General features: G+C 41.5%; 2 protein-coding genes across 4 annotated transcripts in view; one reads left to right on the top strand and one right to left on the bottom strand.

The window, feature by feature from the left end:
- The window catches only part of LOC117510404 (DNA repair protein XRCC4-like), a 179,095-nt gene extending 156,037 nt beyond the window's left edge, over positions 1 to 23,058 (bottom strand). For 2 of the 3 annotated variants that reach the window (XM_034170103.1, XM_034170105.1), the window contains exon 1: positions 22,953 to 23,058. The gene's annotated coding sequence lies outside the window, so the exon portion shown is untranslated. Of the gene's footprint in view, positions 1 to 22,796; positions 22,927 to 22,952 lie in introns of those variants that run through there. The other variant, XM_034170104.1, reaches the window with a different exon arrangement.
- Positions 23,059 to 23,092: 34 nt separating this feature from the next.
- Positions 23,093 to 27,091, top strand: part of tmem167a (transmembrane protein 167A) — a 40,723-nt gene continuing 36,724 nt past the window's right edge. The window contains exon 1 of the mRNA XM_034170106.1: positions 23,093 to 23,172. Within this exon, the coding sequence (XP_034025997.1) occupies positions 23,170 to 23,172 (3 nt within the window). The 5' untranslated portion in view covers positions 23,093 to 23,169. The remainder of the gene's footprint in view (positions 23,173 to 27,091) is intronic.

Raw genomic sequence — 27,091 nt, forward strand, 5'->3', positions numbered from 1 at the left:
TGCGCGGGGTGCACGTGCGTGCATGCGTGCCACTGGACAGCTTTGCTGAAAGTTTGCTGGCAGTGGGCCATGCTGTTCCATGCGTCAGACAGAACCTTTCCAGGGACATTTCTTTTTTCTTTTTTGCTCACTTTAGGAGCACAACACAACTCTGGAAACCACGATGGTTGGATTATCACATGGGATTTATTTTTGCGTGGTTCATTCTAGCACACAGCAGCCAGGTGAGAGGATGTTAACCACAGGCTGTGTCCCGGCTCCACATCCACGTCTGCGCTGTGACACACTCCTGGACCGCTGTTGGAGGTGAGATTCATGTTTATTAATTCTGTCATGGCCTGGCACAACAGTTCCATGTCATATCTCCTACAGAGTTAAAAAGTGATCATATATTTTAGCGGTGATATCTGTTCAGCTCCGAGCCTGAAGCGTGCAATGACGCGTTACTGCGCACCACGGAGAGGCGCAGCTTGTGGTATATAGAGACATGATAGAGACAATAGTTCACATTATTTAAGTCACCCATGGGAAGGAATGGACAAATATCTGTACTGTAAGGTCTATTGTGGATATAACAGCCTGTTCAGATTTGCGGCGGTGTGCGCACAGTGCTTTCGGTTTGATAGCCGCTGTTCACATTCACTGTACATGATAATAATTCTGAATTATTATATGTGTCATGTGCAGGTTATACCAGTAGGCTTTGCCCTTGCCATATCCATCTTGAGGGTGTTGTGTGGGCTGCCAGAAGAGGAGGTACTGCTGGCCCACCACCAGAGGGCGCCCTGCCTGAAGTGCGGGCTTCAGGCACTAGAGGGCGCTGCCGCCACGGACACAGCCGGGGGTGACAGCTGTCACTCATTACCTCTTGACAGCTGTCACCCATCTACACTTCATCATCCCACTCCATAAAGACCGGACGTCATCTCCACCTCGTTGCCGAGATATCGTCTACCTTGGGAGGTAACCTTCTCAGCCTGCATATCCAGATAAGTGGTTACTCAGACACTGCACGAGTGTGTGTTAGAGGTGGAGGTGGAATTCCCACCGTTGTTGTTACTGGGTGTTCACACACCCACATCTGATTGTCTCTGCTCCTCACCAGCAGTACCAGATCCGACACACGGAGACAGTGGCCACCTGGGGTGTTCGGGATTTGGCGGCTCCAGTATTCTCCAGGTTCGGTGGCGGAGGAAATTGTGTGGTTTCGGTTCTTCTCAGGACAGACGTCCTCTATCCTCAAGCCTGCCCACACGTCACCTTTGCTAACTGACTATTGTACATATTCTGTAATCTGCTGTGTTTGGTTGTGCTTTTCACAACAGTAAAGTGTTCATATTTGACTCTTTCATTGTCCGTTCATTTACGCCCCCTGTTGTGGGTCCGTGTCACTACACTTTCACAACAGAGGGTCCCTCGTATGCGCTCAAATCATTTCAGATCCTGTTTTTCTGCCACTGGAATATGTAAATTGCGGTCAGATGGTTCTCAGATTGCACATGGACCACTGTCGGATAGGTGTCCCATTTCGATGGCGTCTGCAGGGTTTTTAACATGTGCATCACACTCGGGGCCACAGTCCGATTCTGACCAACTGTGTGAAGTCTCGTGGATGGCTGTCAGAACATTTTGGAACTGAAAACTGACACTTTCAGATGTGCGCCAATTTGTCATTCTGACACCATTCTGCGTGATTCTGGCTATGTGTGACAGGAGTATAAACCCCATGAAGTGAGTCCTGCTTCTAGTTACTGTAACATCTGCTGTGTAGGAAGAACAACTCTGTCTTAACAACACGGGGACAAAGCACTTAAAGAAACTGTGCTGTCAACATTAAAAACTCACACAAATCCAAAGTCTTCCTTACGGTCACTGAAAAAAATTCTTCAGTTTTTCCAGTTTTTATTTAATTTATTTCTTATTATTTTTGGTAGTTTCTCTTTTAAACAAACATTCTCATTGTTATTAATGATGAAATATAACAACTGCAGGATGTAATTCTGTATGCAGGAGGAGCTACAAAGCTACAGGGCAGTCACAAAGAGCTATGTTCCAATGCTGATGTGTCTGAAATGACTTCATAGTTCATGCAACGCAGAAGTAGCCAAGAAAGTTAATTGCTTTCTTAATGTGATGGGAGACGCTGACCAGCTCGTTCTGTGAACTTTTCCCTCATGTTTTCTCCCATTCAATTATCAGCATTATACAATGAAAAAGAAAACTGCCTAATTACTATAATCATGATCAATCAGGAATAATTGTAGTGCTGATACGGGAGCAGGCTGGGCCACAGCCTAACGCCTGCAGCACACTGCAAATGGCACAATCATGCTACGTCGGGCACACGTGGTCCATCACCAGCACAGCTCAGTCTTTCCCCATCATTTGTCTTTTAGAAATGTATTTTATTGTAGTTTGGGTTTTTCTCATGTCCATGTCTTTTTTATTTTTTTTACTGGCTCAGGAGATACATATGGATAATACAACCTGACATCACCTGCCTGAAAGGACCTTTTGTTGAACATTTTATTATATAACCTTAAAAATATAAATGCATATATTGCTACGTTTGGAGCTAAGGGCCCCTTCACACATAGTGCGAATTTGATTGATTTGCGCTGCAGCTGCTCGCACTGTGTTCCGGCTCAAAAGACACTGTCGCATGCACGAACCGTCGCACCAGGATCATGCACAACAGCCTGCCGGGGCAATGTTTCGTGGTTCACTCATACGAGCTGTTTCGCCGTGAGTCACCCTGAGTTGTACTTATTCGCACCATGTGTGAAGGGGCCCTAAACTGAGTCAAACAGAACCCCAGAAACAGGCAGCCAGGAGACAGGAGTGAAGACAAAAACCAAGGTGCTTTAATAATCTTCAGTGACAAACAATCCAATCCGTTGGTGACAAGGTATTCCACAGTGATAACTATAAGACAACAGCAAGGGGGAGTGTGTACAAAAACAAACTGCAGACAGGGTGGAGATTGGGTGGGAGGTGCAGGGACTCTCAAATGCAAAAATACAGCCTGGAGAAAAAGACTCAGAGTACTTACAACCCAAGATCTGAGGGGAGACTAACAGAACGGGTGAAAGAGGCAATCGACCGGCAAATGAGGAAGTAGACGGGAGTAACATAAACGAATGAACAGATGAACAACAGGTGCTGAATCAGTAAAGCCCAGTAAAGGTGTTAATTAGTTGATGTTCCTTGTATTTTGTCTAAATGCCTGCCTGCAAATTGATTTTCTGTCTGTCTATTTAGCTGTGCGCCACCCACAACATGCATAAAAATAGGTACCAGGTCTGTTCTCAAGGGGAACGATGTACAAGTGAAGCAACACAATAATTTTAATCGATCCCTCTCATCTTAAAACACTCAACACCAGAAAATTCAAATGAACAGAATCATTCTCATTTTACTACCTGACCAAACTTACTGACATTTATATATTGTTATCCACAGGTTATAAATGGACTGCATTTATATAGAGCTCTCATGGTCAAAAGGTTTGATGTCAGGGTGCTACCATGGAAGGCACTCTACACACTGGAAGCAACATGGGGATTAAGGACCTTGCCTAAGAGCCTTTAGTGATTTTCTGATCTGGTTGGAATTTAAACTGAGGAACCTTTGGTCACAAGCCCACTGCTTAAAACACTTGACCGTCACCTCCCCATAAGAAATATGTCTGAGGAGACATGTGTCTTCAATCAGCCAGAAGGTACATCTGAGATGCAAGCCTAGATTTGATGTTTTGGTGTTAAGAAAATCCTCCTCTATACCACTTCATCATGAAGCTGTATAACTGGGGATACAAAATGCAAAACATGCACTGTGCACAATTTCTCCAATCACAGCCAGAGAAGCCTATAGCTTCTTATGGGTTGTCTGGGTGGCTTGGTGGCTTTCCTCACACTTTCCTTCTTGCATAGTCACTCAGTTTTTGAGAACAATCTACTCTATACAGACTTACCACAGAGTGCCATACACAGGGGCAGGGTTCTAGCTTGGATTATATAACGGCTGAGTGGATCCTTGTCATTTGATTGGTGCTTTGTGTGTCACATGACATGGATTAATTCATCCCATTTGTGTTGCATTGGATTTAGAGTGCAGCTTGGTTCCATTTAGAGTGCAAATTTGGTTCCATACATTTGGTACCATTGCACTCTGCACACGTGCTCACTCACTCACACATACACACACACACACACGTGCCCGTGCATGTACACGTGTCCATACATGTTCGTGCATGCACACACACACACACACACACACAACGCACGTGCATGTACGCACAAAACAATCAACTGTGCTGTCTGGAGGCTGTTTGCAGGAAGTTGGAATGAAAAGCTGGACTAATTTCTGATGTGATTTTTTTCACCGCACTCAGGATGTACATAGTATTTTTTTGGTAGTACACGCACGCACAAGCGCCGACCAGGTTGCGCGTGTGTGCGTGCGCACGGGGTACAGTGACTCTACCAAGACATAATTTGATTGAGCTAACTGACGCTGCTAATTCTTGTAACACACAGACACACAAAACAAACCCACTGCGCTGTGTGGAGGCTGATGGCAGGAAGAAAGAATGAAAAGCTGGACTAATTTCTGATGTGATTTTTTTTTAGCTGCACTGAGGATGTACAGTCTTTTTTTGGTAGTACACGCGCAAAAGCGCCGAACACAGTTGCATGTGTGTGTGCACGCGCATGGGGGACAACGACACGATGATTTGATTGAGCTAACTGACGCTGCTAATTCTAGTAACACACACGTGCACACACACACACACAATCCACTCTGCTGTAAGCCGTCTGGATGCATGAAGAACTCCTCAGATGAAAACCTGATGTGATTTTTGACTCGACTGAGGAACTACACAAAGTCTTTTTTTTTTTTTTTTATGGAAGTCTGAAGTCAGTACACAACATCACTAGACTACACGTCACAATTAGGACTTTAGCAGCAGTGGAACACCAAAATGTAAGCCCCTTCTGTTGTTTATAAATTAATAAAATGTTAAATGACGAGGATCTATTTTAGGCGCTATATAAAACAAATAATTAATGTTTTTACATTCTTTCAATGGAACTTGGCTTCACCTTGTTGAATGGTATGTTCCAGCTTTCACTTCATGAAATATTCGTACCATTGAACTCGTAAACATTCATCATTTGTATATCATTTTAGTGCTGGGTAAATTATGTGATCACGGCTCATAGCTAAAATTTATGAAATACCGTGTTCCAGTACTTTTGGAGGGCACTGTCTGTATTATTTGCTATGATCTCTAAGATGCTACAATATAATGCCCTAAAACTACGATGAAATGTGCATGGGCCTAACTGTATATATTACTTGACTTCAATCAGCGAGCATTTTTAAATAATGTAGTGATGATAAAAACACCCTACCCTACAGGGTGCAGACAGAGATAAAAGAAAGAGAGAGAGAGAGACAGAGAGAAAGAGAAAGAGAGAGAGAGAGAGAGAATAAACAAATCACAAAAAAAAAAAAACTTTCTGGCTGTGTTTTATCCAGATCCACCCCAAATTTTAATGACGTATATTCCAGTGAGGCCCAAGTTCACCTTTTCACCATGCTTCATAAAAATCTGTTATTATTACTCTTGAACATAATTCTCCAAACAAATCATTAAACAAATCAATGTGTGAATGTAAAAAAAAAAAAAGAACAACTCCTTGAATGAAGTAGTAAAGATTGTCTACAATCAGGTGTATAACTATGGTCCACAAGTGCTCAAAATTCAACTCTGATGAATTATTATTTTTATGTTCAAAATGTTGCCATAGCTAGATATTTATGGTAATTAATTGAATTTTTGAGTATCCAAAGTCAGACATTTTTCTATTTGCTGAGCAATCTGATATATTTATTCAATTTTATTGATCTAAAGATGCTACAACATTGATATAACATGTTTTCTATTACTTATTTTGACTGAATTATAATATTTCATAGACAATCTATTCAAATAGTATTAAACAGCATCAATCTTTACACACAAGCCACTTTCAAATGAACACTTTGCCAAGAATTTATCTGAAAAATTGATACATTCACTCTGACAAGTTGATTTTTCACAATGTTGCTCGCTTTCATACTGATCAGACCTCTTTGAACATACACAAGGACATATAAATTATATATAGTTATATAATTATAATTGTAATATAATATAATTAAAATAATTATAATATATATAATTATAATTATATATAGTTGTCATTTCTATTATATTCCCATCCATATAATTACCCATTTAGTCCTTGAACTCATGTCTATGGATGCTACACAATTTTAGGAACACAAAATTCACTCGACAATTTGTCTGATAAATTACACTATGTAATACAATTTTTGTTCCTGGCTTCTAAGTGTTATATTTCAACTGTTTATGTCTAAAGTCTATGGAAAAATGACTACATTCAGCACAAACTTTGATTTTATTTATTTTTTTTTTACGTTCTAGAAAGTTCTAAGAGTTTCTTGAAATTTCTAGATAATTCTGGAAACTTCTAGAAAATTCTGGACAGTTCTAGCAGTTAAAGAATATTCTAGAATTCTACTCAGTAGTAGTGAAGGCGAATCGAGAATATTCTTGAAAACAGACAAATTTCAAAATATCATTGTCCTGATCACAGAAGCAAAGTTTCTGTGGAATAACAGCTATTTTCTATTTATTTAAGGCATAACAGGTTAGGAAAACACACTGTGTACCCAAGAACAAAACAAAAATAAAAGTTTGTTACATAGTGTTATGTTTCACAAATATATATGTATGGTGTTTATTATTTCATATTATATATTATTATTATTTTATATTGGAATGGGCTACAGGACAATAGGGAAATAGGCAACAACTGTTGGCGCAATTATTAGAAAATGGAAGAAATGCAAGATGACTGTCAATCTTCCTCGATCTGAGGCTCCATGCAAGATCTTGCCTCGTGGGGTAAGGATGAGTCTGAAAAAGGCCAAGAATCAGCCCAGAACTACACAGGAGGACCTGGTCAATGACCTGAAGAGAGCTGGGACCACAGTCACAAAGATTACATTAGTAACACATGATGCCATCATGGTTTAAAATCCTGCAGGGCACGCAAGGTCCCCCTGCTCAAGCCAGCATATGTCCAGACCTGTTTGAAGTTCACCAATGACCACCTGAATGATCCAGAGGAGTCATGGGAGAAGATCATGTGGTCATGTGAGACCAAAATAGAGCTTTTTGGTATCACCTCTATTCACTGTGTTATGGAGGAAGACGAAGGGTGAATACAACCCCAAGAACACTGTCCCAACCGTGAAGCATGGGGGTGGAAACATCGCACTTTGGAGGTGCTTTTCTGCAAAAGGGACAGGACGACTGCACCGTATTGAAAGAAGGATGAATGGGGTCATGGATCACGAGATTTTGGCAAACAACCTCCTTCCCTCAGTAATAGCACTGAAGATGGGTCGTTGCTGGGGTCTTCCAGCAAGACAATGATCGAAACCTAAAACACACAGCCAGGGCAGCCAGTCTTGCCCATCAAAACTCAGTGTTGCACAGCGACAGCCCCGAAACTTGAAAGATATGGGCCTGTAACAACGAAGCAGATCAAAGCCCTTTCAAAGATCTCCTAACTTACTGGTAGTCTAAAATTTGGTGGCAAGGAAACTTAGCCTAAGAGAAAGCCAGCAGGTTTCTGACAGCAACTCTGAGCAAGGAGGGGACAGAAACTCCTATCTTTGTGAGGAGGCGGGGTTGACCCCGTTGCTAGGTATGACGCAGTCCTCTAAGACCTGCAATTGGTTGTCACAGAAAGGGAAGGAGAAATACAAAAACAAACATGTTCCACCCTACTAGTCATGAATGGACAGTGAAATCAGTGGTGGAGACAGATAACCAAAAAATTAACAGATAATCAGATAACTGAAAAGTTATCTTCGATAAAGATAAAACAATAAACCACCCAAAAATGTATCGGAAGTTACAGATAACCGATAACAGATAAATTCCAATATTACCTCTGACCCATCTACAGCTACTAATAAAACAAATTTAATAGCTTATAATAATACTCAAAAATAACAACAAACTCCAACAATGAGACCACACTTTTCTTTCAACAGTATGCCCCTGCTGGAAGCTCTTGTTTCCTACAGCGCTCCCAGCACAGAGGCACCCCGAGAGCAACCATAAAGCCAGCTTTCTATCAATTACAACGCTCCGGTCAGGCGGAGGTCTTGAAAAATAAAGTCATGCTGACTTATGGTTTTGATTATAAATAACATTAATACCGATAGAATAACTCCATTAATGTCAATTATGTCATTTGTACAAGTTAAAATATAACATATATCTTTTCTTCTTCTTCTTTGTCTTTCGGCTGTTCCCGTTAGGGGTCGCCACAGCAGATCAATCGTTTCCATCTCACCCTGTCCTCTGTATCTTCCTCTGTCACACCAACCACCTGCATGTCCTCTCTCAGCACATCCATGAACCTCCTCTTTGGTCTCCCTCTTCTCCTCCTGCCTGGTGGCTCCATCCTCAGCATCCTTCTCCCTATATACCCTGGGTCCCTCCTCTGCACATGTCCAAACCATCTCAATCTCGCCTCTCTGACTTTGTCTCCAAACCGTCCCACCTGAGCTGTCCCTCTGATATGTTCATTCCTAATCTTGTCCATTCTTGTCACTCCCAAAGAGAATCTCAACATCTTCAGCTCTGCCACCTCCAGCTCTGCCTCCTGTCTTTTTGTTAGTGCCACTGTCTCTAAACCATACAACATAGCTGGTCTCACTACTGTTTTGTAAACTTTCCCCTTCACTCTTGCTGATATTCTTCGGTCACAAATCACTCCTGCCACCTTTCTCCACCAACTCCACCCTGCCTGCACTCTCTTCTTCACCTCTCTACCACACTCTCCATTACTTTGAACAGTTGACCCCAAATATTTAAACTCATCTACTTTCACCACTTCTACTCCTTGTAACTGCACTATTCCACTGGGCTCCCTCTCATTCACACACATGTACTCAGTCTTGCTTCTACTGACTTTCATTCCCCTTCTCTCCAAAGCATATCTCCACTTCTCCAGACTAGACTCAACTTCTTTTAATGTTGAATAATGCACTAATTCTGAGGTTTTGTAACAGACAGATTGCATAGGATTCTGGGTAAAAGTGCCTCTGCTAAACACTGGCTGAGTCTCAATTCTCTTTTTGGAGCGAGGCAGAGGGGAAGGCGAAGGGCTACAAATCCCTCCATTTGGAGGGGTAGGAGGAGCTTACTGCTGTCTCTGAAAAAACAAACATGGCGCCGAAAGAGCCGCACAAATGAAGCGGCTTTCATTACAAATTACGCTGTTTAGAAAGTTATAACTTGCCAAAAAACTTTACAGGCAGTTGTCTATGACAACAATGTGTATGCTGCTGGATGCATGTTGCGTATGTTGTCGTTCTGAAGAATATCGTAAAGTCGCTCGTGCGCTGAGGCGTTATAATGCATATACACACGAACGATATGATAAGACACTTTTATATCTCACAATGGAGAAAATCATGATAAAGTGTAAGCATGTTAATTTGTATGTTCATAAATCTTTGGATAATATCAATCCCTGCTGTTGGATTTGAAGGTCTGTAACGTGTGTGTATTTTGTAAACAAACAGAGCCCTGAACACACTCATCTAATAAGCTTTCAGGCAGAAAATGAAGTCAATGGGAATAAGTTGGAAAATATATACACACACATGTATACGTGTAACACATAACCTGACGTCCTAATAGACTGATATTATTTGTCAAGGAAATTTCTAAAGGAAATAAGGCTGGATGCAAAAAATGGGAGAATTTGAAAAAGAAATAAGGTTGTAATTCCATTAAAAAAGTGAAACTTGTATAATGTATACATTCATTGCACACAAAAAAAAAGCCATTTGCAAAGCCAAAACGTTGATTTGACAATCATCTGACATAACCGGGGGTCAAAATAAATAGAACACTGCTATCTACTGTTCCCACACGCTTAGTGAACACTACTGACCAGTAGATGGCAGTAGAGGCCTTGAAAACAAAATTCCAGATACAGTAATCCCTGTCTGCTACATTTAAAATGCGTGGAATTTAACAAACGCAAATAAAACCAACATCTATAAACGCAGAGAATATATTCAAGAGAGTTTTAGGCACTAGAGTTTAATGCTGTTGTCTGTGGAGCCTGAACAGAGTGTCTGAAATGCATTTGTCCTGTCGTGATGTACTGAGATTATAACATCCTACCCAAAATGCATTGCGGGTCACAGGATGTGCTCACAAAACCTTAAAAATTAGCACATTACTTTAAAACTAAAACATATATCTGATATTTTCACTTAATAAAACTTCAGACATGACAGTAATTTTAAATAACTTGTCCAAAATTAGTTTGGTTAAAATTTGAACCATAAGTTAAAAATGTATGCCTCTGGATGACTTAGGTGATATCGCGAGCTTATCGGTATGGTGTTAAAGGAAATTTAAAATCAAATGACAAAATAGATGTAATAATAAGAGAAAATAACTATATTAATAATACTGACAATAATAATAATAATATTAACAGTGTGCATAATAACAAAAACCTAAACAATTTATAGATGCATTAAGACAGTAAATTAGCATAAAATATTTACATAGATCAAGCCGGTAGCGTGGTACTGACTCAACGTCATCCTACATATGGAGAATACTGTATCTCTCCTCTCTCTCTGTCTTTTCTGCCATCTCCTCTGTTTAAGACACTCATAGGCTTGTTTAAAGTCCTCCTCCTTACTCTTACCAGTTTGGCACCTTAGGAGCTGTCTTAAAGGGTCCCTGCCATGCTATGACGTTTTTACATATTCTTGAAGAATAAAAAAAGCTTTTTCCACATGTTGTCTTTGGTTTTTACCATAAAATTACACTGAATAAGGATTTAGACGTTTCGTTACCCATCTGAGAATTTGAATTTTCCATCTCCGAGTTGACCTACTTTTTTGCTGCGACGGATGTGACGTCATTCTGTCATTCAGTCATGTCTCGCAGCGCCGCTCTGTTTACCAATACCGCAGACATGGACAGCGAAGGCATAGTGCGCAATTATAGCGAAGATGTAAGTGACATATCGATTGTTTATGAAGAAGATGAGGAAGTTTCTGATGAAGATATTAACGGTGTAAATAATGACAGCTCCAAACCGCGTATGTTCCAGCTGTCAGTGTGGTGATCACGACAGCGCTTTAAATATTTAAACAGTACATTAATCAGGTGTGATCACCCTGATCGATCGATCAGGTCGTGTGATGATCACACCACAGCGATGACACTTTAAAAGTTTAAATCATCACAGCTAGGGATGTCCGGATCCGATCACGTGATCGGAAATCAGGCCCGATCACGTGGTTTCAGACTTGATCGAAATCGGACGTTGCATCCCGATCAGGAATCCGATACAGCGACTATGCTGCTCTGAAATTGTTGAACACTGATAAAGCATCACAGGGGTACAATGAGGACTGTCAGGACACCAATGTAAGTTTTTTTTTTTTCCTTTTACTTTTCAAGTTGACTTGAACTTTCAACACGCTGAGCTGCGACGTAGCTTCGCGCTGTCCAATAGGAACGATGCGTCGGGCCAAAACATGGAAGACTATTGGCAGAAACCACTGATCTGTACAAATGGTAAATGGACTGCATTTATATAGTGCTTTTCCATCTGCATCAGACGCTCAAAGCGCTTTACAGTTATGCCTCACATTCACCCCGATGTCAGGGTGCTGCCATACAAGGCACTCACTACACACCGGGAGTAATAGGGGATTAAAGATCTTGCCCAAGGGCCCTTAGTGATTTTCCAGTCAGGCAGGGATTTGAACCACAGATCAGTGAAGAAACCACGTGTCTGAAGAAAAATCCTTGGAAATGTTTCGTTGTTGTTGTTGTTTGTTACCTCAAAATTTCTGATTACTGTTTAAAAAAGTTTAGAACACTTGTAATTAAAATAGCTATAGCTAATAGCTAATAGGTTTCTAAATGGTTCTTTAGAAACCTTTCATCTGTAAATTAAAACCACCTGTTATTTCAGATTAGATCATTTCTTGTTTAACATACGGAACCTTGGACATTTTATTTTTAAACAAATAAAATAACATGGAAATTTGTAAATTTTTTAAGTCTAGTAGATTATTACTTGATTGTTCAAGCTACCTCAAGGAGAAATGCATTTTTTAAGTGATAAATAATAAAATAAGGTGATTAAAATGAAATTATTATATATTTAGCATTTGTTGATTGTTCATTCAGTTTTTTAAAGTATCGTATCGGGACTCGGTATCAGCAGATACTCAAAATCAGATGACTCGGAATCGGATCGGGGCCAAAAAAAACCTGATCGGGTCATCCATAATCACAGCGCTTTTGTGTGTTCAGAGCGTGACACGTGCATGAGAAACACACCTGCAGCAGAGAAAACACAGAGGGACTTACATTAAAACACTACATTTCTAGCCATGTATTAAACTATTTTCAGAGGTCATTTTCAAAAATCAGGAGCTTTATGTGGATCCATGTCAGTCTGTGTTAGTGAATTGGACTGAAACGAACAGGTCAGATTTACTCCGTGTGAATGAACAGTCTGTCTGCATGAGGATCAGAGGTTTCAGCTAATCAGTGGACAGCATTAATGGACATATTTAGACTTATGAGTAAATTAAAAGAAACTTGTGCCAACAATCACATAACTTACCTACAACTTATGTTCCGCATTCGCGGGACGTATGAGTCACACACTGGGATGCGTTGAAAATTTTCAGCATGCCCAAAAGTTTTTGAGGAGCTCAGCTTATTAGGACGTACATCAACGAGCTTCAGCATGTTTCAACGTGCTTTTAACTTATAGAAATCTTACCCTTAACTCAACGGACTTATGCCAACATTTTTTAAAATGACTGGCGTATGCTGGCTAAATTGTCAAGGTGTGACAGGGCCCTTACCAAGGAAAAATTCTAAGAAATGTCTCAGAATTCGAGGAATTCTAAGATTTTTCTTAGAATAACGTCACATGCTATTTTTAGCCTTAGGCTGCTTCATGGATACGGGCCCTGGAGAAGATCTGTATGGAGGAGTGGACCAAAATCCCTGCTGCAGTGTGTGCCAACTTGGTCAAGAACTACAGGAAACATCTGACCTCTGTAACTGCAAACAAAGGTTTCTGTACCAAATATAGTTCTGTTTTTTTTTTTTTTTTGTATCAAATACTTATTTCATGCAATAAAACGCAAATTAATTATTGAAAAATCATGCAATGTGATTTTCAGTCTTTTGTTTTGTTTTTTTTTAGATTCTGTCTCTTGCAGTTGAGACCTCTCCTTTGTAGGCAGGCAAACTTACAAAATCAACAGTGTATGAAATACTTTCTCTACTGTACATAGCAAGTAAAATCAGTGTTTAACACATCACCATTTGTAAATATATTTCTAAAGGTGCTAATGACATGAAATTTTCACCAGATGTCAGTAACAACCCAAATAATACACACATATAAAGAAACCAAAACAAATAACTACAGAAACTGTTATCTGAAATAATATGAAATGACACAGGAAAAGTATCCAACACATGAAGAAAGGGAGGTGCAAAAAGGCATGGACAGCCAAGGCACCAGCTGAAATCTATCAGTAGTTACAAAGCAATCCTGCCCCTTGTCAGTGCAAATCAATATTTACTAATTAATAAGAATAAAGTTTTATACCAGTTTTCAAGAAATTTATTGCAGCCTTCATGTGAAAGTAACATTAGGTCCATTAACGACAATCATGATCCACAGTCACAATAAAATTAATTTTTTGCTCAGTGTAGAAAAGCAGGAAGACCTTTTCCACCTGGAAAGTAGTGAGATGCATTTTTTCAAAAAGAAAAGAAAGAAAGAAAGAAAGAAAGAAAGAAAGAAAGAAAGAAAGAAAGAAAGAAAGAAAGAAAGAAAGAAAGAAAGAAAGAAAGAAAGAAAGAAAGTGTGGTACTATCTTGGTTTGCTCTCGCCCCCTCCCCTCCTGTTTCCTCCAGGCACCGTGTCATGGAGCTGATTGGTCTCACCTGTTTCTCATTACCGGCACCTGTATTTAAACCCTGGCTCTTCCACTCTACAGATGCCAGAAACTCAATTTTCCTGCAGGGTACCTGGCCTCAGTTCATGCTCCTTGTGTCCCTCTGACTCCGTGGTTCCTAGCTCTGGCTAACTGTATATTTTTGTCTTCCTCAGATCTCCTGCTGACCACCAGCTCCGTCGTGGCCGCCTAGTCCTATCAACTAGATTTTTGGTTCTGGCTCAACAAACCCTCTGGTACTTCAAATGCTCTGAACTGCTACCCAACCCTGAGCTCCAGCAGATGTCTCCACCCTCCAGTGCCTGCTTCAGCAACTACCACTATTCATTATTTAAAAGTAAGTCCCTTCGGCTGCTCCCTTGTTTGCACTCGGGGTCGCCACAGCAAATCCAAGGTGGATCTGCATGTTGATTTGGCACAGGTTTTACACCGGATGCCCTTCCTGACGCAACTCCACATTACATGGAGAAATGTGGCAGGGGTGGGATTTGAACCCAGAACCTTCCGAACTGAAACCAAGCGCATTAACCACTTGGCCACCACCCCTGCTACCACTATTCATTATTCATTTTTACAATAAATAGTTATTCTTTCTGTACTGTCTGTTCCCTGCTATTTGGGTCTTAATCTCTCGCTCTGGGGTTCTTAACCTTAACAGGAGTTTCTGGTCACAAACGTTCTCAGCAGGAGCAGACTTGCTTTGTAAGGCCCTCAGCTCACAGGGAGACTTACTGGGCCAACACCAGCAACAACTGGCCGCTCTTACTGATCAGCCATGAGCCTAGCTTCACCATCCACACCTAGCTCTCCACCTACTCCACGCTCAGCCGTAGCTCCACCAATCCAAGAACCAATTTATCTAAGGTTATTTATGGAGTTCCACAAGGTTCTGTGCTAGGACCAATTTTATTCACTTTATACATGCTTCCCTTAGGCAGTATTATTAGAAAGCATTGCTTAAATTTTCATTGTTACGCAGATGATACCCAGCTTTATCTAGCCATGAAGCCAGAGGACACACACCAATTAGTTAAACTGCAGGAATGTCTTACAGACATAAAGACATGGATGACCTCTAATTTCCTGCTTTTAAATTCAGATAAAACTGAAGTTATTGTACTTGGCCCCACAAATCTTAGAAACATGGTGTCTAACCAGATCCTTACTCTGGATGGCATTACCCTGAACTCTAGTAATACTGTGAGAAATCTTGGAGTCATTTTTGATCAGGATATGTCCTTCAATGCGCATATTAAGCAAATATGTAGGACTGCTTTTTTGCATTTGCGCAATATCTCTAAAATTAGAAAGGTCTTGTATCAGAGTGATGCTGAAAAACTAATTTATGCATTTATTTCCTCTAGGCTGGACTATTGTAATTCATTATCAGGTTGTCCTTGAAAAGCCTTCAGTTAATTCAAAATGCTGCAGCTAGAGTACTGACGGGGACTAGAAGGAGAGAGCATATTTCACCCATATTGGCCTCTCTTCATTGGCTTCCTGTTAATTCTAGAACAGAATTTAAAATTCTTCTTCTTATGTATAAGGTTTTGAATAATCAGGTCCCATCTTATCTTAGGGACCTCATAGTACCATATCACCCCAATAGAGCTCTTCGCTCTCAGACTGCAGGCTTACTTGTAATTCCTAGGGTTTTTAAGAGTAGAATGGGAGGCAGAGCCTTCAGCTTTCAGGCTCCTCTCCTGTGGAACCAGCTCCCAATTCGGATCAGGGAGACAGACACCCTCTCTACTTTTAAGATTAGGCTTAAAACTTTCCATTTTGCTAAAGCTTATAGTCAGGGCTGGATCAGGTGACCCTGAACCATCCCTTAGTTATGCTGCTATAGACTTAGACTGCTGGGGGGTTCCCATGATGCACTGAGTGTTTCTCTTTTTGCTCTGTATGCACCACTCTGCATTTAATCATTAGTGATTGATCTCTGCTCTCTTCCACAGCATGTCTTTCTTGATTCTCTCCCCTCAGCCCCAACCAGTCCCAGCAGAAGACTGCCCCTCCCTGAGCCTGGTTCTGCTGGAGGTTTCTTCCTGTTAAAAGGGAGTTTTTCCTTCCCACTGTCGCCAAGTGCTTGCTCACAGGGAGTCGTAATGACCGTTGGGGTTTTTCTGTAATTATTGTATGGCTTTTGCCTTACCATATAAAGCGCCTTGGGGCAACTGTTTGTTGTGATTTGGCGCTATATAAATAAAATTGATTGATTGATTATAGGCCAGGTCCCAGTGGTACTCCAGTTCATCCACATTTCAAAATTCTCCTGCCACCCAGGCATCTACAGGACTCTTCAACTTCTCAATGTTTTTGGTGGCCCTCAGTCCAGGCAGTTGTGCAGGACTACATCAAAGCCTGTTCCACCTGCACGAGGAGTAAAGCATCACACCAACCTCCACCCGGACACCTCCGGCTGTTGCCTACTCCTGGATGTCCTTGGCCATACATCTGCATGAACTTTGTCACTGGACTGCCTCTTTCACAGGGTACCATCATGGACCGTTTTTCCAAGACAGCTCACTTTGTGGCCCTGCCTAAGTTGCCATCTGCCCAGGAGACAGCTGACCTCCTGGTCCACCATGTTTTCCGGCTGCACAGCATCCCTATGGACATTGTGTCGGACTGAGGACCCCAATTCACGTATCAGGTATGGAAGACTTTCTGTTCAGCAATTAGGGGCCTCAGTCACTCTCTCATCCAGTTACCATCCTCAGACCAACAGTCAGGCGGAACGGGCCAATCAAGAACTGGAGGTGACTCTGCACTGTGTTTCGTCCCCTCACCCATCTTCCTGGAGTATGCACCTACCCACATAGGCTCACAACTCCAAGATGAGCAGAGCCACTGGACTGAATGTTCTATGGGTTACCAATCCCCTCTGTTTCCAGACCAGCAAGAGGATCTCTCTGTTCCCTCTGTTCAGGCCCATCTGAATTGTTTCTGACGGTTGTGGAGGACCACCCGTTCTGCCCTCCTCCAGACAAGAGATCGGACTGTGCGCCGTGTAGACCAGCAATGGATCCCAGCATTGGCCGGGGCAAGAGGTGTGGCTCTCGGCCCGGAATATCCCTCTGCAGGTGGAGGCTAAGAAGCTGGCTTCGAGGAACGTGGGCCTGTATGTTGTGGACAACATAATCAATCCTGCTGCTGTCAAACTCTGCCTGCCCAGGGCTGTCAATATCCATCCAGCGTTCCACATGTCTTAGCTCAAGCCCGTTCATACCAGCACACTGTGTTTTCCGGCCAATCCCCCTCCTTCCATCCGGCTTATGGACGTTAATCCGGTATGGACTATGAGCTGGATTTCGGATGTGTGTCGCGGGCCTTATTCTTGACCCCTCCCTCATCCAGGACTTCTATCGGGCACATCCAGGTCACTGTGGTAGATTGCCTGGGGGCTCCTGTTGAGTGGAGGTACTGCTGTCTTAGTCTGCTCTCTGGCCCCCTTCCCTCTTGTTTCCTCCAGGCACCACATCACAGAGCTGATCGGTCTCACCTGTTTCTCATCACCGGCACCTGTATTTAAACTCTGGCTCTTCCACTATACAGATGCCGGAACCTCAGTTTTCCTGTAGGGTACCTGGCCTCAGTCTATGCTCCGTAGTTCCTAGATCTGGTCAACTGTATATTCTTGTCTTCCTCAGATCTTCTGCTGACCAACAGCTCCATCGTGGCCACCTGGTCCTAGATTTTTGGTTCTGGCTCTACAAACCTTCTGGTACTTCAAACGCTCTGAACTGCTACCCAACCCTGAGCTCCAGCAGACGTCTCCACCCTCCAGTGCCTGCTTCAGCAACTACCACTATTCATTATTCTCACTTATTTTTCCTTCCCACTGTCGCCAAGTGCTTGCTCACAGGGGGTCGTTTTGACCGTTGAGGTTTTTACGTAATTATTGTATGGCCTTGCCTTACAATATAAAGCGCCTTGGGGCAACTGTTTGTTGTGATTTGGCGCTATATAAATAAAATTGATTGATTATTCATTTTTACAATAAATAGTTACTGTTTCTATACTGTCTGTTCCCTGTTATTTGGGTCTTAATCTCTTGGTCTGGGGTTCTTAACCTTAAAGCCCCTTTCACACTGGCATATTCGTAGAGTTGAGTATTGTGTTAAAGTTCTAAAATTCAGTAAAAGAAAATGATACAAATTATTGTTTGAGTTAAGAGGGTTCTAATAAGGTATAGTTTGCACCATCTGTCATGCTTAGTTACAGGTTAATACATGTCATAGAATCCAACAGATGTTGACCTTGTTTGACCTTTACCTTGGAGACCAAACATTCAACACAGTCAAAACTATTCCATTTATTAATCCTTTTATTTCAACCAATAATTTGCATCATTTTGTACTGAAAGTGGAGCAACTTTAACTTTTGACCCCTGTACAAACTGAAACTGACCTTTGTCACCATTTTTGCTGTTTTTTTTTTTACCCCATAACTCCAAAACACTGCATCACAGATAGTCCAAACTATACCTTTTTGGAATCGTTATGACCAGACCAGTAATGTGATATAGTTTTCAACATGATTGGAGCATTTGTGTAGGCCATGATACACTGAGGCTGGATTCTAAGTGTTGTTTATTCCCCTTAAGTGGTTCCGGACTATAATACGCATGAGAAATAACCCAATTTATTATATGGCTACAACAATATACGCGCTCTGATTGGTTGATTTACGGTCTGATATTTTCCCATATCAGACCGTTACCATGTCGAACTGCGTATCACATTTACGACTTTATTAACAATTTTCCTGGCATGAAATAAAACAAAAGAAAAAGCGAACAAAGAAATTATGAGCGACGAAGAGGATCATTCTCCAAGTGAATTTTATTACACTGACAAGTTTGAATTGGACGAATTAACAGCAAAGAAGCTCATAGTGAACATACAAAATGAAGACCAACAAGATGAAAACACAGCTCCGAATAGCTATATAATGAACAAATTATTAACCTCACTTCCACGGCCTGTACAGAAATATCAGACCTTGATATTTTTTTTTACAGACTGAGCAAGCAAAGTTAACAGTCTTTTAATATTTAAACACAAATCAAACAAAATAAAGCCCTAGATTCAGTGTGGATGACACACACCAACACATCAGAACCCCACCGTTACTAAAAAAAGGCAAACAAACAAACAAAAAACCCTACCTACTAGGGGTGTGACTCTTTCAATATCTCATGATTTGACAAAATTCAGAATCATGCGGTCACGCTTCACTTTAAAAATGATTTTCGATTTTAAATCAATTCAGTACATAAAGTTGCTAATTTCAGGAGCTACTCGTGTGCTGCGGTGTGCTAAGAAAGGTGATGTGGCAAATTATGTCATAAAAGCAAAGTGTGTCTAAGACTTTGTAGTTTTATATTTAAAAAAGGAAATCTAAACAAAAGTAATTCTATGAATAAAGGTATTCATTTGCCACGATGCTGTAGGAGCACAAGTCATTTGAAATGAAAGAAGCTATGGATCGAGTTATTCTTTCTGCATGTTTAGAATTGGTTAGAAGTTTGTAAAAGTGATGCAGTGTGCTCTGGTCGACTGCAGGTGTTGCCGCAGGTGCTGTTCAACTTCTTTTAATTTGCAGTGATGACTTGCAAAATGTGGGTGAGTATTTGTTGTCTTTCCAAATTGCTTTACCTGCTTCTTGCCCGGAATACTATAGAATCCAAAGCGCACCCAAACACTTGCTTTGAACATTGACAGAAATTTTGCTGGATGATATACTGCCTCAGAAAATATCACAATAAATGATAATGTCATGATATTATCAACGTTGCATTAAGACCATTTTAGGCCACTGATATATAGTACTGCATAAAAATGCAAGTACATCTTTTCTAAGAGCAATGACTATTTAATTCTCAAGAATATTAAACATTGGCACTGAAATGTGAAAAAAATAAAATAAAATCTTAAATCATTCATTCATTTTCTATACCTGTCATGGGGGAACAAGAGCCTATCCCAGCAGTCATAGGAAACAGGACACCAGTCTATCGCAAGGTCACACTCACACAATCTCGTCTATCTGCTCCCCCAATACACACCCAGGGTGAGAAGAGAACCAATACACAAGAGGTCAGTGAAACTCTGGACTGAAGAGGCCACTGAGAGGCTGAGGGACTGCTTCAGAACCACAGATTGGAGCATTTTTCAAAACTCTTATGGTGAAGACATCAACGGCCTGACCCAGTGTGTCACTGACTACGTGAACTTCTGTGTGGAGAGCACTGTGCCCACCCGGAGGGTACGGTGCTTCCCCAACAACCACCCCTGGGTGATCCCTGAGCTGAAGGCCCTGATGAACCAGAAGAAGAGGGCCTTCAACTCGGGAGACAGAGAGGAGCAGCGCAGAGTCCAACAGGAGCTCCAGTGGAAGATCCGTGCAGCCAAGAAGGTGTATGGAGGGAAGATGGAGGAGCAGCTGGCCCGGAACAACGTCAGAGACGTGTGGAGATGCCTCAAGACTGCATCCGGATTTGGGGAGGGTGCCAGCAGGACTGCAGATGGGGATTCTCGGTTCGCAGAGGAGCTAAATAGCTACTTTAACCGTTTTGGTTCCACCATCATGTCGCCTTTCCTCTTCACCCTCTACACCTCGGACTTCACCTACAACATGGACAGGTGCCACCTCCAGAAGTTCTCTGATGACTCCATCATTGTGGGTCGCGTGTCTGAGGGGAACGAGCTGGAGTACCGGTTGGTCATCACAGACTTCGTGGACTGGTGTGAGTGCAACCACTTGTGTCTCAACACCAGTAAGACGAAGGAGATGGTGATCGACGTCAGGAGGAAACCACCACCTCACCCACTGGTGAACATCCAGGGGGAGGACATAAAGACTGTGGACAGTCTCAAATACCTGGGTGTTCACCTCAACAGCAAACTGGACTGGACTCACAACACCGACGCCCTGTACAAAAACGGTCAGAGTCGCCTCCACCTCCTGAGGAGACTGACATCCTTTGGAGTGAGCAGGCCTCTGCTTAAGACCTTCTACAACTCTGTTGTAGCCTCTGCTCTCCTCTATGCTGTTGTCTGTTGGGCCCCGGGCAGCACAGAGTGGGAGAGAAAGAGACTGAACAAGCTGGTCAGGAAGTCCAGCTCTGTCCTGGACTGTCCTCTGGAGTCTCTGGAGGAGGTGGCAGAGAGGAGGGTGTTAACCAAGCTCAAATCCATCATGAACAACAACTCTCACCCTCTGCACCGGACTGTAGTGGAGGTGATCAGCTCGTTCAGTGACAGACTGAGGCATCCTCAGTGCAAGAAGGAATGATACCGCAGGTCATTCCTGCCTGCTGAGGTCAGGCTGTACAATAACACTGAAATAACCACATGCAATAATATGTCCACAAATCATGTGCAATAACAACTCATTTACAAATCCCTGCACTAATGTCACCTTACCACATCCAAACTCCACTTCACATATTGTAAAGAAGATGTTCCTATCTCTTTTTCAATCCCAATCATGTTTATATATATATATGCATATGTATATGTGTATAGGTATGTGTGTGCATATGGGTATGCGTGTATGGGTGTATGTGTATGTATATGCATACTTACTTACTTGGGTAGAAAATGTCAGTGTGTTATGTCTTGCTGTTTAATTGCTGCACGCATTTATCTCCAACGCGAAAATTTGCCGGTTGTGGATCACTGAAGCAGCAGCCTCATGTCAGTACTTGTGAGCCATGTGTACTTTGGGGGTCATCTCAACATCACGAATGGGCATGAATGTGGAGGCTTTTATTTTTTAATTCGGGAGAAAATCTCACCTCCACACATTTAAAACCCTCCTTTGCTCTCCATCTCTAACAATATAAGGTGCGAAATGATAGCAAGTTGGGCATCTTGTTTGATCCTGACCCACTTCATTGAGTTAAAAACTTAGGGGAGATATCAAAATCCAAGAATGTTTATTGCCACAGATTTTATTTTATCTTCATTTATTAAGGAATGCCACTCAATTTGAGTAAACACTTAATTTTTTGCTCGTAAAAACGTATAACAGTGCCTTTCGAAACTAAGTAAATTCTCATTTAATAGTTATAATTTATATCATTTTGTGTTCAAAACACATTCTCGGGCACAGTGTGTAGCATTAGAAAGGCTCCAGCCAGATGCCAGGAATGCCCCCAAAGTGACAGTGTCGTGATCCAGAACTGGGCAAAGTTTCCGGCAAATATTTGCACAATACATAATGTGGCTTCACACTTTAAGTAGAAGGGCTACACCATCCAGACTTTTTCAACTAGATAACATCCAAATACCCAATACAACAATACCCAATAAAGGACATTCAGCTGCATAATGGCTCGTATAGCGGGACTTTAAAAAAGGTGATCTGGAACTGGGCAACTGTCTGCACTTGGATTTCTCCACAAATGCATGCCCTTTGACAACCTTATTACAACAACAGCAGCATTGTTTTTAGCTATCTAAATGGTCAAAGTGATGAAAACTGCACGACACGGACGTGAAACCAACTTCACTCATTAACACTCAGTCTGCCTCAAATGTAACTTGCTTGTCTTGTTGTTGTTATTGTTGTTTTTTGTGGTTTTAAACTGACAACCAGTCAAAGCAATTAGTTAAAATATGAACAATTAATTTCGCTCATAAGCAATTACTCACCTATTTGTACACTTTAACGGGGATAACCTCAGTACGTGACAAGGGTTAAATGTTTATTCCGGAGTTTACACCACGTTTCCGGGTTTTTCACTACATATTAGGACTTGAAAAAAAGTTTAATAAAGATTATATGAAGAAATAAAAATAATGACTTACGAATCGCTGTCGAATGATTTTTTTTTTCTTTGGGAGGGGATAAAACGAAAGGTTTCAGCGACGTGTTGTGACAGGTTTCAATGTTCAGAACCTGCTAGTACATCAGCCAATCAGCAACTCAAACGGAACCGTGCGTGTGTGCGTCATGCAGGCGTAAGATCTCACGTTACGTACGGCAGCAGGAAATGTGATGTGGATTTGATTACAAGCAACAAAAATGGTAGGTTTTTAAAATTAAAAACTGCTTTCATCCCTTGTCCAGCTATTCTAACGAATGAAATATATCTGTTATTTGTGTCCAAATTGTGTTCGAGTTGTACGACAGCCGTGAGTGTTAATTGGAAACTAATAGCACGGTAACAAATGCCAAAGTACCCGACGTTAGCTATCATGAACAACTAAGTTCACCCAACATTCGATTTGTGTGAAAATGCGGCAATCTTACAGCGTAGCCATCTAGGTTACAGTCTAGGTTCAGATGTCCCTCGTTGAAAAACTAAATCCAATGTCTGCAGTAACAACTCGGAATGTGATGAATGCTGTTTTGCCACGTAGCAGAACTTGCGTATAGGAAAGAAAGCGATTCATTTTTTAATTATGATCTTGTAAGGACGTAATATGAAGTAATATAGTAATATATATAGTAATATAGCATATTGCGGTCATGAGAAAAAATCTCCACAAACAGAATAAATCAAAAACACTAAATGTCTAACTAGCTTCCCATATTTCTTGCTTTTTTCGTTTTTGTAGTTTTAGTTGTTTACCAAATAAAATTTAAATGCCAATTGGTCACAGTGGGCTTTGTTACAATGTATTTTATTTTATGTTATCTTATTTTATCTTACGACATTTAGAAGATTGTTTAATCAACAGAACATTTTATCTCAGTACTTGAAGGATTATGCACAATTCATAAACAAGTCCTATTGTGTATCTGGAAAATATTCACAGCGCTTTACTTTTTCCACTTTTTATTATGTTACAGCCTTGTTCCAAAATGGAGTAAATTAATTTGTTCCCCTCAAAATTCTCCTACCTCACAACATTCCATAATGACAACATGAAAAAAGTTTTTTGAAATTTTTGCAAATTTATTAAAAATAAAAACCTAAGAAATCACTTTTGCAAAAGCATTCACACATTCAATCAATCAATCAATTTTATTTATATAGCACCAAATCACAACAAACAGTTGCCCCAAGGCGCTTTATATTGTAAGGCAAGGCCATACAATAATTACATAAAAACCCCAACGGTCAAAACGACCCCCTGTGAGCAAGCACTTGGCGACAGTGGGAAGGAAAAACTCCCTTTTAACAGGAAGAAACCTCCAGCAGAACCAGGCTCAGGGAGGGGCAGTCTTCTGCTGGGACTGGTTGGGGCTGAGGGAGAGAATCAGGAAAAAGACATGCTGTGGAGGGGAGCAGAGATCAATCACTAATGATTAAATGTAGAGTGGTGCATACAGAGCAAAAAGAGAAAGAAACACTCAGTGCATCATGGGAACCCCCCAGCAGTCTAAGTCTATAGCAGCATAACTAAGGGATGGTTCAGGTCACCTGATCCAGCCCTAACTATAAGCTTTAGCAAAAAGGAAAGTTTTAAGCCTAATCTTAAAAGTAGAGAGGCTGTCTGTCTCCCTGATCTGAATTGGGAGCTGGTTCCACAGGAGAGGAGCCTGAAAGCTGAAGGCTCTGCCTCCCATTCTACTCTTACAAACCCTAGGAACTACAAGTAAGCCTGCAGTCTGAGAGCGACGCGCTCTATTGGGGTGATATGGTACTATGAGGTCCCTAAGATAAGATGGGACCTGATTATTCAAAACCTTATAAGTAAGAAGAAGAATTTTAAATTCTATTCTAGAATTAACAGGAAGCCAATGAAGAGAGGCCAATATGGGTGAGATATGCTCTCTCCTTCTAGTCCCCGTTAGTACTCTAGCTGCAGCATTTTGAATTAACTGAAGGCTTTTCAGGGAACTTTTAGGACAACCTGATAATAATGAATTACAATAGTCCAGCCTAGAGGAAATAAATGCATGAATTAGTTTTTCAGCATCACTCTGAGACAAGACCTTTCTAATTTTAGAGATATTGTGTAAATGCAAAAAAGCAGTCCTACATATTTGTTTAATATGCGCATTGAATGACATATCCTGATCAAAAATGACTCCAAGATTTCTCACAGTATTACTAGAGGTCAGGGTAATGCCATCCAGAGTAAGGATCTGGTTAGAGATTGGAGATATGTTTGATATAAGTTACTCAGGGGTTAGGTTTTGTGTACCCTAGACATTATCTCGAAGTATTTCTCATGAGTAACTTACAAGCAATGTGTGTTAACAACCACAAAAATTATCTATAACATGTGGCCCACCCATGTATGTCGGACATACGAGGTCTGTTAAAAAAGTAACGGACCTTTTTATTTTTTGCAAAAACTATATGGATTTGAATCATGTGTGATTGCATCAGCCAAGCTCGAACCTTCGTGCGCATGCGTGAGTTTTTTCACGCCTGTCGGTTGCGTCATTCGCCTGTGAGCACGCCTTGTGGGAGGAGTGGTCCAGTCCCCTCGTCGGATTTTCATTGTCAGGAAATTGGCTGATTGACTGCCGCTTTGCTTCATCAAAATTTTTTCAGACCGTGTGAGAGACAGCCAAGTGGAAACCATTTTGAAAATTCAGATGGCTTTCGGTGAAGATCTTATGGGGATCACACAGATTAAGAACAATTACAGCTGGATTAAAGACGGCCCACAGCGGCGGATGGCACGCCGCGCACCAGGCGCCGATCGACAGACTCAAACGACCAGATCATTTCCAAAGTGAACACTTTGTTGATCCGGGACGTCGTCTGACTACCAGAGAAATGGCAAGACAGCTGGACATAGCACTTTTTCGGCACATTCCACTGTTACAGGAGTTTTTGTAATGGAAAGAGGAGCGGAGAAATTTGCGCGTCGGGATGAAGGCGCAGGGCACAGAACAAAAAGCAACGCCGTGATGAAGCCTCACAGGACATGTTGTGGCATGTCCAGCTCGTCCACAATTTCTCGGATAGTCACACGACTGAAAAGCCACCGAAAGCCGTCTGAATTTTCCGAATGGTGCAAGAGCTGGGCATGTTAGGGCTTGTCCTGTGAGACCAACACAGAGGTGCTTTCGTCCCGCGCCATGAGCGGCTCCGTGGGGAATTTCTGCGCTCCTCTTTCCATTACAAAAACTCCTGTAACAGTGGAATGTGTCAAAAAAAGGGCTATGTCCAGCTGGTAGTCAGATGACGTCCCGGATCAACAAAGCGTTCACTTTGGAAATGATCTGGTTGTTTGAGCCTGTCGATCGCCACTCGGTGCGCGGCGCACCATCTGCCGCTGTGGGTCGTCTTTAATCCAGTTGTAATTGTCCTTAATCTGTGTGATCCCCATAAGATCTTCACCGAAAGCCATCTGAATTTTCCAAATGGTTTCTACTTGGCTGTCTCTCACACTTTCTGAAAAAATTTTGATGAAGCAAAGTGGCAGTCGATCAGCCAATTTCCTGACAATGAAAATCTGACGAGGGGGCTGGACCACTCCTCCCACAAGGCGTGCTCACAGGCAAATGATGCAACCGACAGGCGTGAAAAAACTCACGCATGCACATGAAGGTTCAAGCTTGGCTGATGCAATTACACATGATTCAAATCCATACAGTTTTTGCAAAAAATAAAAAGGTCCGTTACTTTTCTAACAGACCTCGTATGAGCCATATTTGCATACTCAATACTTTCGACGACCTCGCCGAACTGACATACACCAGCGTGCTTCATCATGCTTTTAACTTATAAAACCTTACCCATAACATATTCAATGTACACCAGCATTTTTGCCAAATTTGTTATATGTCGGCGTACGCTGGCTATATCATTGAGGTGTGACAGGGCGATAAGCACTAAGCCACCGTGTTGCCTACTGACATTATTTCGTTACACACAATTAACATTAATATGTCACTATGTCAGATTTATAGTGCAGTCTTTCTCACAAGGCAACTTCACATGGGCCATCCAAGTATATCAACTGCTGCCAAAGTACATTTGACAACCCATTTTAACAGTTTTTAAAAATGTTTCATCATTCAAATGAATGCCACCATC

This window comes from Thalassophryne amazonica, chromosome 5 (assembly GCF_902500255.1).
Source record: "Thalassophryne amazonica chromosome 5, fThaAma1.1, whole genome shotgun sequence".
NCBI lineage: Eukaryota > Metazoa > Chordata > Actinopteri > Batrachoidiformes > Batrachoididae > Thalassophryne > Thalassophryne amazonica.